At 44.9% G+C, this 15,921-nt stretch overlaps 1 protein-coding gene across 1 annotated transcript in view; it reads left to right on the forward strand.

Moving 5' to 3' along the window:
* Positions 1-9,432: 9,432 nt before the first annotated feature.
* The window catches only part of RAVER2 (ribonucleoprotein, PTB binding 2), a 31,883-nt gene continuing 25,394 nt past the window's right edge, over positions 9,433-15,921 (forward strand). Inside the window, exon 1 of the mRNA XM_051625759.1 lies at positions 9,433-9,585. Within this exon, the coding sequence (XP_051481719.1) occupies positions 9,433-9,585 (153 nt within the window). The remainder of the gene's footprint in view (positions 9,586-15,921) is intronic.

Below are 15,921 nucleotides of genomic sequence, written 5' to 3' on the forward strand. Positions count from 1 at the left end.
ACCTTGCTTATACTGGAAGTAAGAAGAGCCAAAGCTGCTCCTATTAAGGAATAATTAAGGGAAGAATACAGATCCAGAGATGTGCCAAATCACAGCTACAAATGCTGACAGCTAACCTTGTCCCAGCAGGAATAAATGCTATGCTGGTAAAGATACTATTGTACTATTGTCTGATAAGCACAGGAGGGAACATGGCTGTGATCAAGGTTTTGAAGAAGCTGCATGATAGCTCTTCCTTTTTTATTGCCCCTGTTGCTGCCAGGACCTTCCCTCCCCCTTATTATTTTACTGTTGGTCGAGGAGCAAGATCATAAAATGAGCAGTTAGCTGCCTGACTTGGACTCAGACCCTGTATCCTCCTCACCTGGAACTGGCAGGTTTTATGGCCATTCATTTTCCACTTGTTCCATTTTTTAAGCTTAGTTTTATTAATTTCCTGTTGGTTTTCTTTCATTCTTCCAGAAGAAGCTCTTTTGAAATACAGTGTCACCTTTGGTTTCTGTTCACCAATGGTAAATTGACTTAATGCCTTCAAGTGTTTGAGAACTGTGAAGTGTTTTGATTTTTCCTATCTGTAACAAGCAGGTTCTCCATCCAGATAACCCAGCTGGCCCACCCTGAGATAAGAGCTGTTTACAGGTACAGGATATATTGCTTGAAAATTAACTGAGATGATTTTTTTATTTGTTTATGTGATTGCTTTGATAAAAATTGTAGTTTGGAAAGATGAGTATGTTACCATTTGCCCATGAACATTTTATAAGGCCACTTAAGCCATGAAATATTATCTTTAACCTTGTCCTTGGCAATGAGGGAGAAGACAGATGAGAATTCATGAGATGTTCACATGTGCAGCAGAAGTTGTGACTATAACTGGTCAAAATGAGGACTCTGGATTTCAAAGGCTTTATTCTGTAAAGTGACCCAGAAAAGGTGAGGAGGACATAAAGTAGATGTGTCAGAGTACAAATTAGGGTAGTAAGCTGGCAGCAAATGTGGAAAAGGGGGAGGGGAAATGGGATGCCTAAGTCTGGGTCACATTAAGAGAGTACAGGTAATCCAAAAGGCTGCATGCAAGTGCAAAAATCAATTTGCAGCCTTCATACCTCTTAGCTGCCCATTTAATTTGCTCTTAGAAGAGAATCCCAGCTATGTCTGGGATTTTCAAAGGAGCCTACACGAGGCTTTCAGTGATGTTTGGAATATTAATTCCTACAGCAGTTAATTGGGTAACTTGAGTTGCTTTGCTGTACAATCCCCCCTTTGCCGTGGACCCTAACTGCGAAAAAGTCATGTAAGTGCCAGAGAGTATCTCACACTCCTTCTTTGCAGCCCTTCTGTGTGGTGAGAGGTCGTTATTTTCTCTGCTTTATGTGCTCTGAACTGAGTCATGGAAGGACCTTGGCCCAGAAGGGCTGGCATTTCTGAAGCCAAGGCTACAGTGGAATTTAGACACTCGAGTCCAAGAGTGAAGTCCTCCAACCCCTGCCTTGTTAGTGAGGTGCCAGACATAGCTGGTAGGTTTTGCCAGAGCATGCACAGAGCTGCCACCAGGTCTGTCTCCACAGGACAGCCTGATGCTTCCCTGCTCGGCGCCGTTTGTTGCCTGCTTGGATTGTGCCTTTTGAGGCTGGGCTGTGCAGATCCTCTGCCTGGGAACCCAAAGGAGCCTGGACTGGCAGAAATTTGGAGCATATCTAACCCTGGGTGTGAACAGGAGTCTCCAAAGTGACCTGCTGACTTCACATGGCAGCCTGCACTAGATCTTGCACTTGCTGGTTGACTGCACCATTCCAGGCAAAGGCTTCATCACCCCTACCTCTCTCTCTTCTGCAAACTTCCAGTTTCATCTTCAGGAAGCAGTTGATGTAATAGTGTATTAAAGGAAAATGAATATCTGAAGTACAAAAAAGTTGCCTTCAGATATACTTCATTTAGCCACGGTTTTTGTTGTAATGCAAAGCAGTTCTCTGCCCAGCAGGAAGTGGCAGTGAGCACTGACAAGTTAGCAGCAGCAATGGCCTGGGAGAAGTGTGAGTTCAGTGGCAGAGGTGGAACATTTATTAGATCTGGAAGTTTCACCTTCAGCTCACAGATGAATCATAGGAGCCTGGTCTAAATTTTGTGAAAAAAAATTCCCAGTTGTTAGTTATCCCTGGGCTGGTTTCATTAGTGGTGGTCAATGGTCCTGCTCTCAGAAGTGGGAGCCAGCAGTAACAACTATGTTTTGTTCTGGTTTATTCTGTGTTTTTATAGCTGACCCTGGCAGAAACACCAGCTTCTTGGAGAGCTGTCTGAACAAGTGGTCTCCACTGTTACTGGCACCAGTGGAATGAAAATGGTGTTAGGAAGGAAGGGAAAAGTGCTGGCCAGAAAGCACTGAGCAGGAGGAGTCTTTCTACCCCTGTTGCCTCCTGGCAACAAAAGGTGAGGGTGTGAGTCCAGCAGCTGCTCCACGGATAAAGGGAAGGACCTCAGCCTCCCAGACTGTCCTGCCAGCACTTTTTACATGCAGGGAAAAGTGAAAAAATGCAGGGAAAAAACAACACGGAGAAGGAGGTGGTGCTGTGCCAGGCCACACCAAAGTTCTTCTAAAACTGGGAGTCTCTCCTCTTTAAACCCAGGCACCATCACAGCAGCTGGACAATGGGCCAGCCTTGGATTTATGTTGCCAAATATTTCCAGGTTGGTCAACATGGATGGATTTTTCTAGTTTTATAACCTTTCCACTGCACCTAGAGGTAATGAAATCAGACAGACACTGAGAAAGGTTGGCACTGAGAACTGCAGGAAACTGGGAATTTGGTCAAATAGCTTTAGTACACTTATTTTTGGTTTTCCAACTTTCTGTCACTTCAACAATAATAACTATCAGTTCTCTTGGCACAACGCATGCAGCTGGGAGAGATGAAAGGCCGATTAATTAAACTACATGATCTAATTCCTGCAAAATAACCTCTTGAAGTGTGTTTATTTCCATTGCTGCTGAACCAAGGGAATCTCTATAAACAAGTCAAAATGTGTCACTGTTGGAACCTCAGCTGGAGAACGTGGATGACAGGAAAAGGATGGGCTTTTTTGCTCCCCATGAAAACAGAATGAAGATGTGGAAGTTAGACACTTCAAGAAGGGTGTTCACAGCAGAGAGTCATGTTGCATGACAGTCTCTATGGAAACCTTTTTATGACTGGATGGCAGAACGTTACAAAGTCTCATAAACTTGTGAAGAATGCACTGGGAAAATTTCGTTTGCCTCACATCCTCTATGCCAGTTTTCCATCTTTGACAAGTTGCAGCGTTTTTAAAGGCAAAATATTGTGGGGGTGTTTCAAATTCCAACCTTTGCTGGCAGGGATAAATCACTGACGATCATATCGAAACAAATTGCTGGTAAGATGCCTGTTCACTCCCAGTTAATCACATCAAAGATTTTCTTCAGGTTTATAATTAGCCAGCTCTGTAGGGGCTGTAAATGAGATAATAGTGGAGAGATACCAATTTACCCTAGTGAATGAATGCTTTAATTCATCATTGTTATTTCATTGGGTTTTGATGCAAAATTGTTTCACAATTTCCTGTGAACTATCAATACCACTTTCCAGTATCTAAAAAAAATAAATGGCCCTTATAGGGAATATGAGGCAGAATGATTTGAAACTACAATTTCCAGCACATTTAACAGGTTAGCCAATAAAAATACTCTGTGTAGGAATGTGGGGTTGTACCTGCTTTTGCTAGAAAACCGAGGAATGTTTTATTGTTTTTAATACTGGAATTGCCAAAATGTGCTTTCTGCCAAGAAGTTATGACTAAATTTGAAGATGACTCTGAATGAGGAAAAATAAAGCCTGTGGAGGGAAGAATGGTGATTTAAAGCATGGAGGGCTTTGTTTCAGAAGGTTTGCTGAGGTTCTCCTGTGAATATATTGGCTCATAGGGTCATTTCTAGAAGAGAACTGAACTTATAATAGTTGTTTGATCTTAGTTGCTTTTGTTCTCAGTTATTACTCAAGAATGTGGTGGTTTGTTTTGAGATTTACTCTTTTTTTTTTTTCTGTCTTTAAATATAATCTTCACATGGATTTGCTAATGATTTGCATTAGGCAACAAAGGTTATAAATTCTGCTGCAAAGACCACAATTCCAAAAGTAGACCATCACATTATGTCTCAGTGTTATTATTTCCTCAGAATAGTTGCTTGCTTTATAAATTAGAGCTCTTAGCTCTTTCATCTTTCTCCTGTTTATTTGCAGACCACTGTGTTACAGAATGGAAACTGAGGAGAAGCTGCTAACCAATCTATTCCTGAGGTAATCCATCATTCCTGCCCCACTTAGGAGCAGCATTACACCAAGTTTAATAGCTCTCAGGTTCCACTTGAAAAGAAAATGTTTGGCTGTGGGGGCAAAGTCACTTGAAGTGGTTTTGTGTCTGTATGGAAGACTGTTTCAGGAGTAAAGGAACATCCCATTTTTGGGCATACCCAGCAGTACCTGACACATCCCAGTGAGTGAGCTATGTGCAGTCCACAAGGCTCCAGCAAAGGAGTGTGAGCAACGTGAAAATAACTGTTTGTGGGCAATGCAACTCTAACCAAGTCTGTGGCTCTCAGGGTGTCTGAAACAATCTGCTGCCCATCTGACATCTCCCTGACAAGATGGGCACTGCTGAGCTGGGATTTGATGGACCTGAAGTCTGATCCTATATTACTGCAATTCCTAAGTGCTTGGGGAATGAAACATTAATCGAAATATCTCTGGTATTAAAACAAGCTTAGCACTTAGTTGGGAGGACTTACCCCATCACAATACCTGTCTCAACAGAACTGCAGTCTAGACAGGCTGTTATCCTCATGGTTAATTAGGGAATTGTAACCCTGCAGATCAAGAGAAGCCTGAGCCTGCTGTAGCTGCAGGGAGGGGAACCAAGTTTTTGCTTCATTAGAGCACTGGAGGTATCAGTTGCTCTCTGTGCTGTTGTTCTAGGCTGGTAATTCAATAGGAAATTCCATTTGTTTCCTCACTGTTCCTGCACTGCAGGATGTTACACTGAGAATGCCAAACAGCTTTGAATTTGCTGGGAAAATGGTGAAAGGAGCTTCTTTGGGCACCTCTGGTATGTTTGGGAGGCAGCACCTAGATGATCATCACTGCACTAATTAATATTATTGGCAATTGAAACTACATCTTTGGGTTTCAAAATTTCAATTTCCTAACAAAGCACGAGGAGCAACTCGAGCTTGAAACAGTGGGTAAAATATAAACCAAAGGGAGTGGTGTCATCTCTGCCCTGCTCACAAGAAGTGGTGCTAGCAACTGGGGATTTTAAAGGAGACTTTGAACTGTTGGATTTCACAGCCTCATTGCAGGAAACATACCCATCAAACTGATTCAGGTTTTTAGGAAATTGTTTAGATTTCTTTTTCCTTAAAAAAATCACTTATCTAATGAGCTCACAAATGCATTCCTAGTATCTTGTATACCTGGGTACACGAGATGGGTCTTTGAGATCCAGCAGATACTCTAAATCTTGGCTGTTACTTAATCGGCACAGATCTGGGCTTGTTTGTTCTTTTGAACATGGACATTTATGCCTGAGGGCATCTTAAATTCAAAAAGAATGTGACACAATTATCTTTTAACACTCTTATCCCATGAAAATGAAAAAAAAAAAAAAAAAGATATGCCTTGTATTCCTTCCAAGCTGCAGAAGCATGGATAAAGTAATCTTCAGCTTAGAAGAGCTACAAAAGCAACTGCTGCGGATGGGTACATTACTCTTAATTAACAAGGAATTTAGGGAAGTAAATTAAATTACAGCTAAGTGGCTTATCTGTATAATAGCATCAAGTCAGCAGTGTGGCCAGAGTTACACTTGCAGATCACTCGACTTTTCTGCTATTTTTAAAAAGGGCTTTTTGCTTTTGCAGCAAATGTGAAACATAAAAGGAGTGCATTAGAAAACTGCAGACTGTTGAGAGTGCAGAGCAGAACCATGCAGGGCTTTGCTGTGAAAGCAGCAGTGACTCAGGGTGTGCTCATACCAACACATGCACAACAAGTCTGCATAGAGAAGGATGGTCTGTAATCAGCAAGATGAGATTCTTTCAGGAAAATCGGTACAGGCTTGGGTCACAGTCCTCCTCTCCTGGGCACAGGTGGGTGGAGGCTGTTACCACTTGCATGTCACCCTGAGTTACACCATCTCAGCATCTTCCTGAAGAGGTTCCCTGCTCCTGCTTGTGAGAGGGTTCCCAAGGTTCTGTCAGTTCTCACAGCAGGGCTCAGCAAGGACTGGTCAGGCTGAGCAGTTTATTGTCTCTGTTACCGAGCAGTTAGTGGTTATGAAGAAAGCTGAGAGCAGTAATGGCTGAGCTGAAGGAGTGCTGGCCAGAGCCAGCACGCAGGACAGTAACCTGTGCTGCCAGCCCTGTGGTTTGGTACTTCTGGCAAAAATACTGGTGAAATGGGAGAATCCCTGAAGGCAGAAAATTCACTGGTCAAATAAGAGAGCTGCACATCTAACGTGCATGTGGAGCTTCAGAGGAGCTGGACTCTTGGCTCTCACCATTGCTGTGGTTCACTTTATCAGTGAAATTTTTCAGTTTAATTGATTGCTCTTTCAAACTAGATTTCAATTCCCCAGGTACCTGCTTGAGGGTGTGGTGTAGTTCAGAGCAGGGATGACACTTGGGTTCAGGAGGGAATATTGGTCAGTGCTGCTGGTGCTTATTTTGCTTGTCAGATGAGGTGATGAGTGGCCTTCCTCCTTGCTCATTGCCATGGACCATCTCCACAGCCAGTGGCAATAACTTTGGTGTCTCCTGCTCTCTTCCTGCAGCACTCTCTAGTTGCCTTTTAGTGCAGGCAGTTTCTTAATCTACCTGTGCAATGTCAGTTACCTGTACACAGAATTAAACATGGGCATTGCCGGGGCTGGGGGAGCTACAAAATACAACCACTTAAATATCCATCTGTCAGCATGAAAAATGCTTACATTTCTCTGGAACTATTTAGAACTGAGACTGCAGTAGTTCTATTTTTTGCCCTTAATATATCAGTATATTCATTTTGGTACTATTTCTTTTCAGGATGCACTTTAGGTTTTAGTGACTTTGATCAGACACAGCTGCAGCCAATAAAGAAGGAGTCAGGCAGCTTTTGTGAAGATAATTGCTGTAGATAGGGTTAATTATCAGTAGCATACAGCTGGGCCAGAGTGGCCATCTTCAAACTGGAAAACTTAATGGTATAGCCAATTACTCTGCTTTCCCTACTTTATTAGCTTCACTTAACTGTATAATGTTTTAGCAAATCTACAGTTTCTACTTTAATAGCTTAATCTGGCAATTATTTCTGAGGAGATTAATTACGTGTTCCAGCATTCCTAGCAGAGCAACCTTTTTCATGATCCCAGAGTAATTTATGTCACATCATCCATGATAGGATTCAGACAGGTTTTCAGGAGACAGTCTTTAGTATCCCTACTTCAGTACCATAGCTTGACCTGAAAATCAGTTTGTAAATATGCACTGGCATACTTTTCACTCATAATTTATTTTATCTTTTCCATGGATAATTTTATAGGTGGCATGATTAGTAATCCATAAATCCTTAGGCATAGGAAGGCTATACCTTGGAGACTGTGCTGGAAGAGATGTTTTGTAGCTTTAAAATGCAAATCTTCACCTGAAATTTGGGGGGGGGGAAAAAGCAGGCATATACTGTTTTTTTCAGTTATGTTTCTCAAAGAATGACAAATGTGAAAGTCTTGCTTTTCTAAGAATTTGAAAATTTCCTTAGATCCAATCTCACACTCATGTTTTGTTATAATAGCTGTTCCTGTTTCTTGATGTAAGATATGAAGGCTAAGCTAGTGTTTTTTAGGACAGGCTGAACCTGGCAGTTCTCAAATTCCCCCGTGACAAAACCTGAACTATTTACAAATGTCCTTCACACCTCTGATTTCCAGCAGTTCATTACACATCATGAAAATACTGAGGGAGGACGAATATTGGCTGTTTTAAAAAAATGCAGGAAAAGAAAGCCCTTGAACAGAAGCTTGTCAACCCTGACAATTTTTTTAATAATACACCAAAAAGAACAAAATGTACTTTGATTATTGTTCGCTTGATTGTTTGAAAATTAATTTCAGAGGTAGGGAAGGTCCAAGATTCCTTGTAGTCTTCCCTTGCTAGCTTTGGATTGGACCAAAGCAATTTCTAAAAGCACTTGCTGTTTGGTGAGGTGGTTTTTTTTCAGGAGCTGGAAATCCTGTCTCTAAAATGCCACTTTAAACCTAGTCAAAGAGTTACAATCCAGAATCAGATTTTCTTGATAAGAACTTACATATATCAGATTTAACTCAACGTGTGCTTCCAGTTTCCTTTTGTAAGGCTTCTGTTTTTCAGGTTTGGATTCCCTTTTGCCTGCTCTTTGTGGCCAGCCTCGTATCTAAAACTGGATACAAATATTTCAATCACTCCGCATTCATTTATAGCAACGATGACAAGAGCTAAACTGTGTTGTAAATGACGTGGCAAGTCACGATGCGAAGGCAAAACGAGTGTTTCAAAGAGAAGAACCTGTTTTTTAAATGTTTATATATATTTTTTCAAGGAAGTGCTGACTGGCAGGGAAACCTTTGTCCGGGAGCAGGGGAAGGCGCTGGTGCAGCGTCTCCCCGCAGCGCTCTGCTGCTTCTCCCGCCGCCCCGCACGGGGCTTTGCCACCAGAGCGGGGACCGGTGCTGCCGGCGGGCCCCGGGTTACGCGTTCGGGGGCCTCGGGATGTGTTTTGCTCTCTCTTTCTGATGAAGGACAGAATCCGAAGGAGAGCATCCCGGCCCCCCCTGCCTGCTTAGCCTGGGACGGAGCCGGTCGCCTTTGCTGTCGCTCTGCGAGGGGGCCGGACCCTCAGGAAGGTACGGACGGGGGGCTGGGGCAGTCCTGAAGTCCTTCCAGGGAGCCCCGTCGCTCCTCCGCCGGGGGGAGGCGGGTGCCCGAGCCCCCGGTGCCTCTGTCGCGGTGGGTTTCCCTCACGCCAGAGCCCGGAGCTCTCTCAACAGAGAGCGCCCGAGCCTTCCCCAAAACCCTGACTCGAACGGCATCGCTGTGGGGATGAAATCCACCCTCCGATCCCTTCGTATCCCCACCCCCACCCCCGGGGGGGGTTTCGCAGCCCGCTCCGAGCTCCACTCAATTCTCCCCTCGCGGGGCGTTCGCGCCGCTCCCGCCGCGGGGTCTCCGCGCTTCTCCCCCTCCCGCGGCGGGGCGGGCCGGGCCGGGCCGGGCGGGGCGGGGCTCCCGCGGGCCGTGCCGAGCCGTGCCCCGCGCCGAGCCGTGCCCCGCGGGCCGTGCCGAGCCGGGCCCCGCGGCTCCCCCGCCCCGCCGCTCCCCCCGCGCCGGTCCCGCTCGCCCGGGCGCTCTGCAAGATGGCGGCAGCAGGCGGGCGCGGCGCGGAGCCGCCCGCGGAGCCGCCGCTGGGCCCCGAGGAGGTGGCGAGGCGTCTGGCCAGCACGCGGCGGGAGCTGAGCAACAGGCGCAAGATCCTGCTGAGGAACCTGCCGGCCGAGAGCAGCAGCCAGGTACGGGCCGCCCCCTCCCCTCGGCGCCCCGGGCGGGCCGTGCCCGGGGGCTGGGGGCCCGTGCCGGGAGCCGCTCCGCAGGGCCGGCGGGAGGGAGCTGCGGGGTGTGCCCTCGTCCCCGCGGGAGCTGCGGGCAGCGCAGCTTTCCTTCCTCCCCGCCGCGGGTCCGCTCGGGCTTCCTCTCCCGGCGCCTTCTTCGTCAGACGGCTTTGTTACCGCCCGGAGCCGAGAGCGGCCCCGGCTCGTCGCCCCCGTCCCCGGGGGGCTGGCAGGACGGGGCTCCGCGGCAGCTGCCCGGTCACCGGCCCGCCCGCCCCTGGGGGCTGCGAGGGGCAGGGCCGGGCTCAGGGGGGCTGCGAGGGGCAGGGCCGGGCTCGGGGGGGCTGCGAGGGGCAGGGCGGGCTGCCGGGCTCACGGGGGCTGCTCGGGCCCCGGGCAGGTGCGGCGGCTTCGCGGTCCTGCAGCGCGCTCCGGTTCGCCGGGAGAAGCGGAGCTCAGGAGCTTCCAACGCCTTGGTTCTGTTGGTGTTTGGTTTTTTTCCTCCCTCCCCCCGCCTCAGGTGAGCGGCGCGTGGTCAGGGAACGTGGTGTCCCGCAGTTTTTGGTGGTTTAGGGAAATCCCGCCCAAACTGCTGCAGTTCGTAGAAGATCGGTGAGCTCTTAAAGCTAGTGCGTGTGAGTCAGGTTTCGAGGTGATTTAGTTGTACAGTCGCTTACTGGATCTGTACCAGCTCCATGGGCTCAACTTGATGCAGAAGTATATATATATACATAGAAAGAACGTAGTTACAGCTTTTGTTCTGCGCTGCCTCTGGTGTCTCATCCCTCGCTGTCTGAAGCACAGGCGGTTTTACTACCTGTCTGTGGGTGCAGTGTGTGAAGACTCGTTTTCTGCATAGCTGCAGGAGAAAGAGACCATTCATGTCAGGGAGAACCTCTCAGCCATCAGTGTAACTCGACCCAGCGCCCCGGGCTTGCTGGCCGCTGCCGGTGCTGTTTGTTCTCGGTGGCTCTGGCCGTGCTGTAGTGTGACCGTGGGGAGTTGCAGGTTTGGAAATGACAGTTTTGCTATCGTCCTGCGTGATGATTTACACACCGAGCCTCACCTCTATTTATAGCCGCCCGGTGACCTAATCAATAGCAAACTCGCAGCTTGGAAAAACCCTGCTAATCTTCATCATCTCTTCAAGAAGCCGTCACGCGGGGCTGTGTTGACAGAAAGGGCTTTCTGGTCTGTCACAAAATGCTTGCTGCGGGTAGCTGGAGCAGGATCACCTTGTCCAACACTCGGTTGTGTCACTTGCTCGTGTTGCACACAGCAGGTACTTCATGAATTTGCACGTGGGCTGGTTAAAAAGCACATCTCACCTGTGTGGCAGCCGTCAGGTTTGGTATTGCTTAGTCAAAGACTGCTCTAGGGAAATACTAGCACACAAGTCCACTTTGACAGCCACAAGGAGTTTTGGAAGGTTGCCATTTTGCTTTGATGACTTAAAAGTAGTACTTAGATGCCTTTTTCTCCATAGGTAAGGTTCTAGTTTGTACCTGCCGCTAGGCTAGAGCAGTACTACCGTGTACAGATCCTAAAATACAGTTTGAAAATAGGTAATTTTAATTGTTAACATAGTTGAGCTATTGGTGTTGGCACGTAAACACAGAATAGTTGTGCTACAGAGAGAAAGTTTCTGTCCTGGAGCAGTTTTGGGAAGGAGAAATATGTTTGGTCAAGCTTGTGAAGTATACCTGTGTGTTTGGCTGTCATGCATTTCCAGAAATTACCATGAAACTGAATATCTTTTATTTCAAGTTAGCAGCCTTGGTAAACACTGTCCAGAGGTGTTTTGCCTGAAATAATTGATTAGTGAAATCAAATGAACTGTTGCTAACCTGGCTGGTTTATTCACCATCAAAAAGAGATTAACATTGTTAAAATGCAGCAAAGTTTTCCAGAATAGGTTTTCATAAATTATTTCTTTCTAATCACTGGGGAGTTGGGTTTGCTATCATGTGTTGTTATGTGAAGGGTGAGGCTTAGATTTACCAAAATAGTTTTCAAGCAAGAAATGGCTCTTCTGCTGACACAGGTTGATGGAGATGTTCAGTGTTGTCAGAAGGTTCATGATGTTCAAAATGAGAACAAAACATATTTTTTTTCAGGTGAAATTAGGTAGCGGATATTTTTCTCTGCCAGTTGTGGCTGCATATTAACTTTTTTATTAAGCTTCTATTATCTTTGAAGTTCCACCTGTGTTAAACTGAATTCAAAAAACCCAAACTACTCATAAGGCCACAGAAGAAATGTACCTCAGCCATGAGGTTTCTGAACCAGAAACAAAGCACCACAGGTTTGTAGTCTTAGAAACCAAACAAACAGATATTTAAGTGTCCGAAGCACTTTGGGTCCTCGGGGGCTGTTGTGAAGGGGCAAAGGTTGCTCACGTTTGAATCTTGGCAAGTAGGGTTTCTCTCTGAATGCATTTGGCAACATCTGTGTTCCTAAGGAGATCCAGAGCCTGTTCTCAGGGGAAGGACAGCCCCAAGAAAGCACTTTACAGTCTGTCACACCAAGGAAGTCAGTGTTCCCTTAGGAACTTGTTTTCATGGAGTGTCAGTATGAAACAAATCCAGAGGGGGAAAAATTAAATCAAAGTTATGTCAAGAAGATTCTTTCTGCGTTGGGCTTTTTAGCGTAATCTGCAGGTATGTACATGCAGGATTAGTATGTCTTCAAGCAATTCTGCCACTATAGCCATGGAGAAAAGTATTTTTGTGACAGATCTGCAGGAAGCTTTTATTAGCACCTTCACTGTTCTTGAAGGCAAAGCCTCTCCATTTGCTGTTTCGTTGGCAGGTCAATCTGTTTTGTCCTGATCTGTTGTGGTGAAGTCTTCCAGAGTTCCCAGTTATCTCCCCATATTCATTCTCAACCGATTCCTCCAGCATGGTACCTGAACTGTGCATATTATCAAATGTGTGATGTGATAATGATCTAAAAAAAAAACGTGCATGTAGGCTGTTGCTGTGACCTCTCTAAATCAGTTGATTTCTATGCAGCTGGTTTTGTTACTTTTCAGATTGCTGAACCTGCTCTGACTGCTTCCTTTTAGTTGGGGCAGTGCTGGGTCAGCTTCCCAGATCAGCTTCTGTCTTAACTAATATTGTGTTTTCCTTCCCTCAATTCCATGTTTTTCTAGCATTGTAGCTATATGTGAACCATATTAAAAATCTGCTCGGTATTTTGACCTACTCTGGGGGTGTTCCTTATCCTTTCAGTCTGATCTTCGTGCTCCAAAGCGCCGAGAGAGGTGTGATCTGGTAACACACCATGCACTGAGAATATGGGGTTCCAGGAATTATTCTCAATGTATTTTAGATTTTGGGGAGATGCTGTAGCAGTGTCTTTACAAAAAGATAATTTGGTACCAAGTTTGGACCAGGCTGCATGGAGAGACACAACTGGCCTTCCTGCTTCTCCAAAGAGTTTCCCTGCTTGCGTCAAGAATGTTGCACTGCAGACTTCATGTGCAGGATGTGCTCTCCAGAGCAATGATCTTCTCTTCTTCTGCAGCCTTTGCACAACATGCTGCTCTAACTTGCAAATCTTGCAAGAGTGAGAAAATGTCATCTGCTCTTAACCACAGTAATCATTCTATGGCTTCATTAGGATGAAGGGCCATGAGCAGGATCCAATAAATCCTAATGATATGTGTTGTTCTACAGTAAGACAGGCAAGATCATTCCATTGGTGTTGGTCTTCTTGAAAAATGTCAGGTAATGGGTCTGTTCTTGTTTGCATTAATACGTTCTGATGCAGTGTTGTGGTAAGACTGATGTTTCTATCAGGAATCTTCGCAAAGAGACTTAAAGGTAAGCTTGGTTGTAGTCTTTTATTCTGGTCAGTGCTTGGCAAGGAATTAGCAGTCTCTTGGTTGGACATCTCTTGGGATTGCCTCGTTGTGTGTGCATCTCCCTCAACTGCCATCTCTGCTGAGTAAATTCATCCATTTCCATGGCAAGGAACACAGCTGCATGCGAGGTTGGAAGTGCAGTGTTCAAGGGATTGTATTGCAGATTGAAGGTTCCTTGAACTATCATAAAACTGCTCTTGAGTGCTTTGGGACGTAGGAGGGCTGCTCTGGGTAGAGGGAGGGAAGGAAACCATTTCTGCTCTCCTTTACTGGTAAGGAGATGCCAAGAACTTCAAGATAAGCAGATTGTAAGTGAAGTTGTACCTTACTAAATGGGAAGTTTTATTTGCTGGAGTAATGCATGTCAAGTCAGCTTCTGTTTGTTTGGATTTTTGTAATTACCCAATGGATTAGAAGAATTGGTTTTGTTTTCCCCCCAAGTCATTGTTTTTTTCGCTGTTAGTGGTTCCTGATTTATGTCTGGTTAACTTCCACAAGGGCAGTGGTTTATAACTGTGACACAATCAGCGGTTTGGTACCCTTGGCATACTAGTTTGGATCCCATGGAGTTGCTGTTAGGAAGAATAGACCTTGGTCTGTCTTTTTTGCTAATCATTACCGAGATTTGCAGCAAAATCTCCAGTGTTCACTACTAAAATTAGCTGGCCAACAAGGGCTCTTCCCTTTTTGATTTCTCTTTGCAGCTCAGGAGCCAGTGCTGTGGAAGATGCACTTGCTTTCAACCCATTTTTTTCTGTGTCTAATTATCTTTAAATGCCACCGTATTACATTCACATTTCTGCCCTTCTCCTTTAACATTTGAAGCTAGAAAATAAATCTTACAGAGGGGGTGTTCTACTTTAATATAGGACATAAAGTAATGTAGGACTGAGTAATTATTTTAATACCCTGTAGTTCTTCTTTGCCATGACAGAATCTAAAGAAAGATGAAACATTTAGGTGTTGATAGGAAACTGGTGCAGTTCACCCAGGATGGGGATTTATTTTGTGTTTTGGGACCTGATGTACCCGTCCAAATTTTTCATCAGTGTCTGTTTCTGATGAAAAGGCAAATCACTACTTAGCACGATGCTGCCTCTGGTGGGGTGGTTTGAGGTGTGGTGGTGTTTTATTTTTCCTGCTTCTTTCTCCTTGGATTAGCCACAATTTTTCCTTGTTCCTTTTTGATCGAAAGCCTTTAATGAACTGTGATGATTTGAGGAAGTACTTTCTCCGAATCTGTTGTACGCCAGACGTTTAAGTAGAAGGGGCCTTTGTGTTTTAGTTAGTCCTCTGTCACACTGACTGAACATGAAAGGCTGGGTAGTGAGTAGCTCTCATGCCTTAGGACATACATGCTTTTTGATTTTCTTTATTGCTTTTTGTTTGCTTTGTGCTCTTGCTCTCTCATGTTACCTCTTCGATGTCTTTTTCATCTTTCATTTAGCTTGCATACTGCCCCATATACCCAAGATATTGAAATTGATTTCCAGTACCCCAGTGTTGCTCTTACCAACTCACTAATACGTCTCTGGAAGGTCAGAGAAAACCATTTTTCATTCCGCGTCCGTCACAAGTTTATCGAGAAACTGTTGTTCTTTTGTCATAACGTTTTCTTGTAGGGCTTTTTTCCTGAGAAGTCCTCCACTTTTCCTGCTCAGCACAAATGAAAACAAAGTCATTTTTAGTTTTGAGATGATGTAAAACTTCTTGGTTAGCCAAACATGTTCTTTAGTTCAACTACTTAAAACATAATTGATTCCTGTTTCAAGGATATGAGTGTGAATTTCAGGCCTTCAGCTATGTACTGAGAGCCAAGTTATAGACCAGACTTGTCCAGTGTTTATATTGGAAACACCACTAAAGCTTACTGTGGAAATCTGGCCAGGCACCATTATAATTGTTAAATATTTTTGTTGCCAAAATAACACAATTCAGTATTACATCTAGAGAGAGAGAAATACTTGGGTTTAGGGTGCTGTAGGTGTTACATACATGGTGTTTTGTTCCAGGTGATGACTGTGTATTTCTTGCATATTTATTTTCTTGCACTGTGGGATCCTGGGTATGAAAAGCTGGTTTTATTCAAATAATAGATTGAGCTTTGCTGATTTGATAAAAAGGGCAAATGTGGCTGTCAATGACTCCCTGTCTAGTTTGCATTTAAAACAGAGCAGGTAATAAAGCAGCAAGGCAGATCCTCTCCAAGAAAGGCATTATTTCCATTTAAGAGAAGTGCATTTATAACTGGTAGTTTTTCTACCCAAGACAGCACAGACCAAGAATTGAAGTATTTCAAGACCAGGTTTCTTAAAGCAGTGAATAATGCATTGGTCAAAGTGTATTCAGCCTGTGCTTGCTAGCCAGGACTTCTCACCTCCTTTCAATAGATTTGGTTTTGCTTTTTCTGCTAATTTTTAAGTATGAAC

Source organism: Apus apus, chromosome 7 (assembly GCF_020740795.1).
Source record: "Apus apus isolate bApuApu2 chromosome 7, bApuApu2.pri.cur, whole genome shotgun sequence".
In the NCBI taxonomy this organism is placed as follows: Eukaryota; Metazoa; Chordata; class Aves; order Apodiformes; family Apodidae; genus Apus; species Apus apus.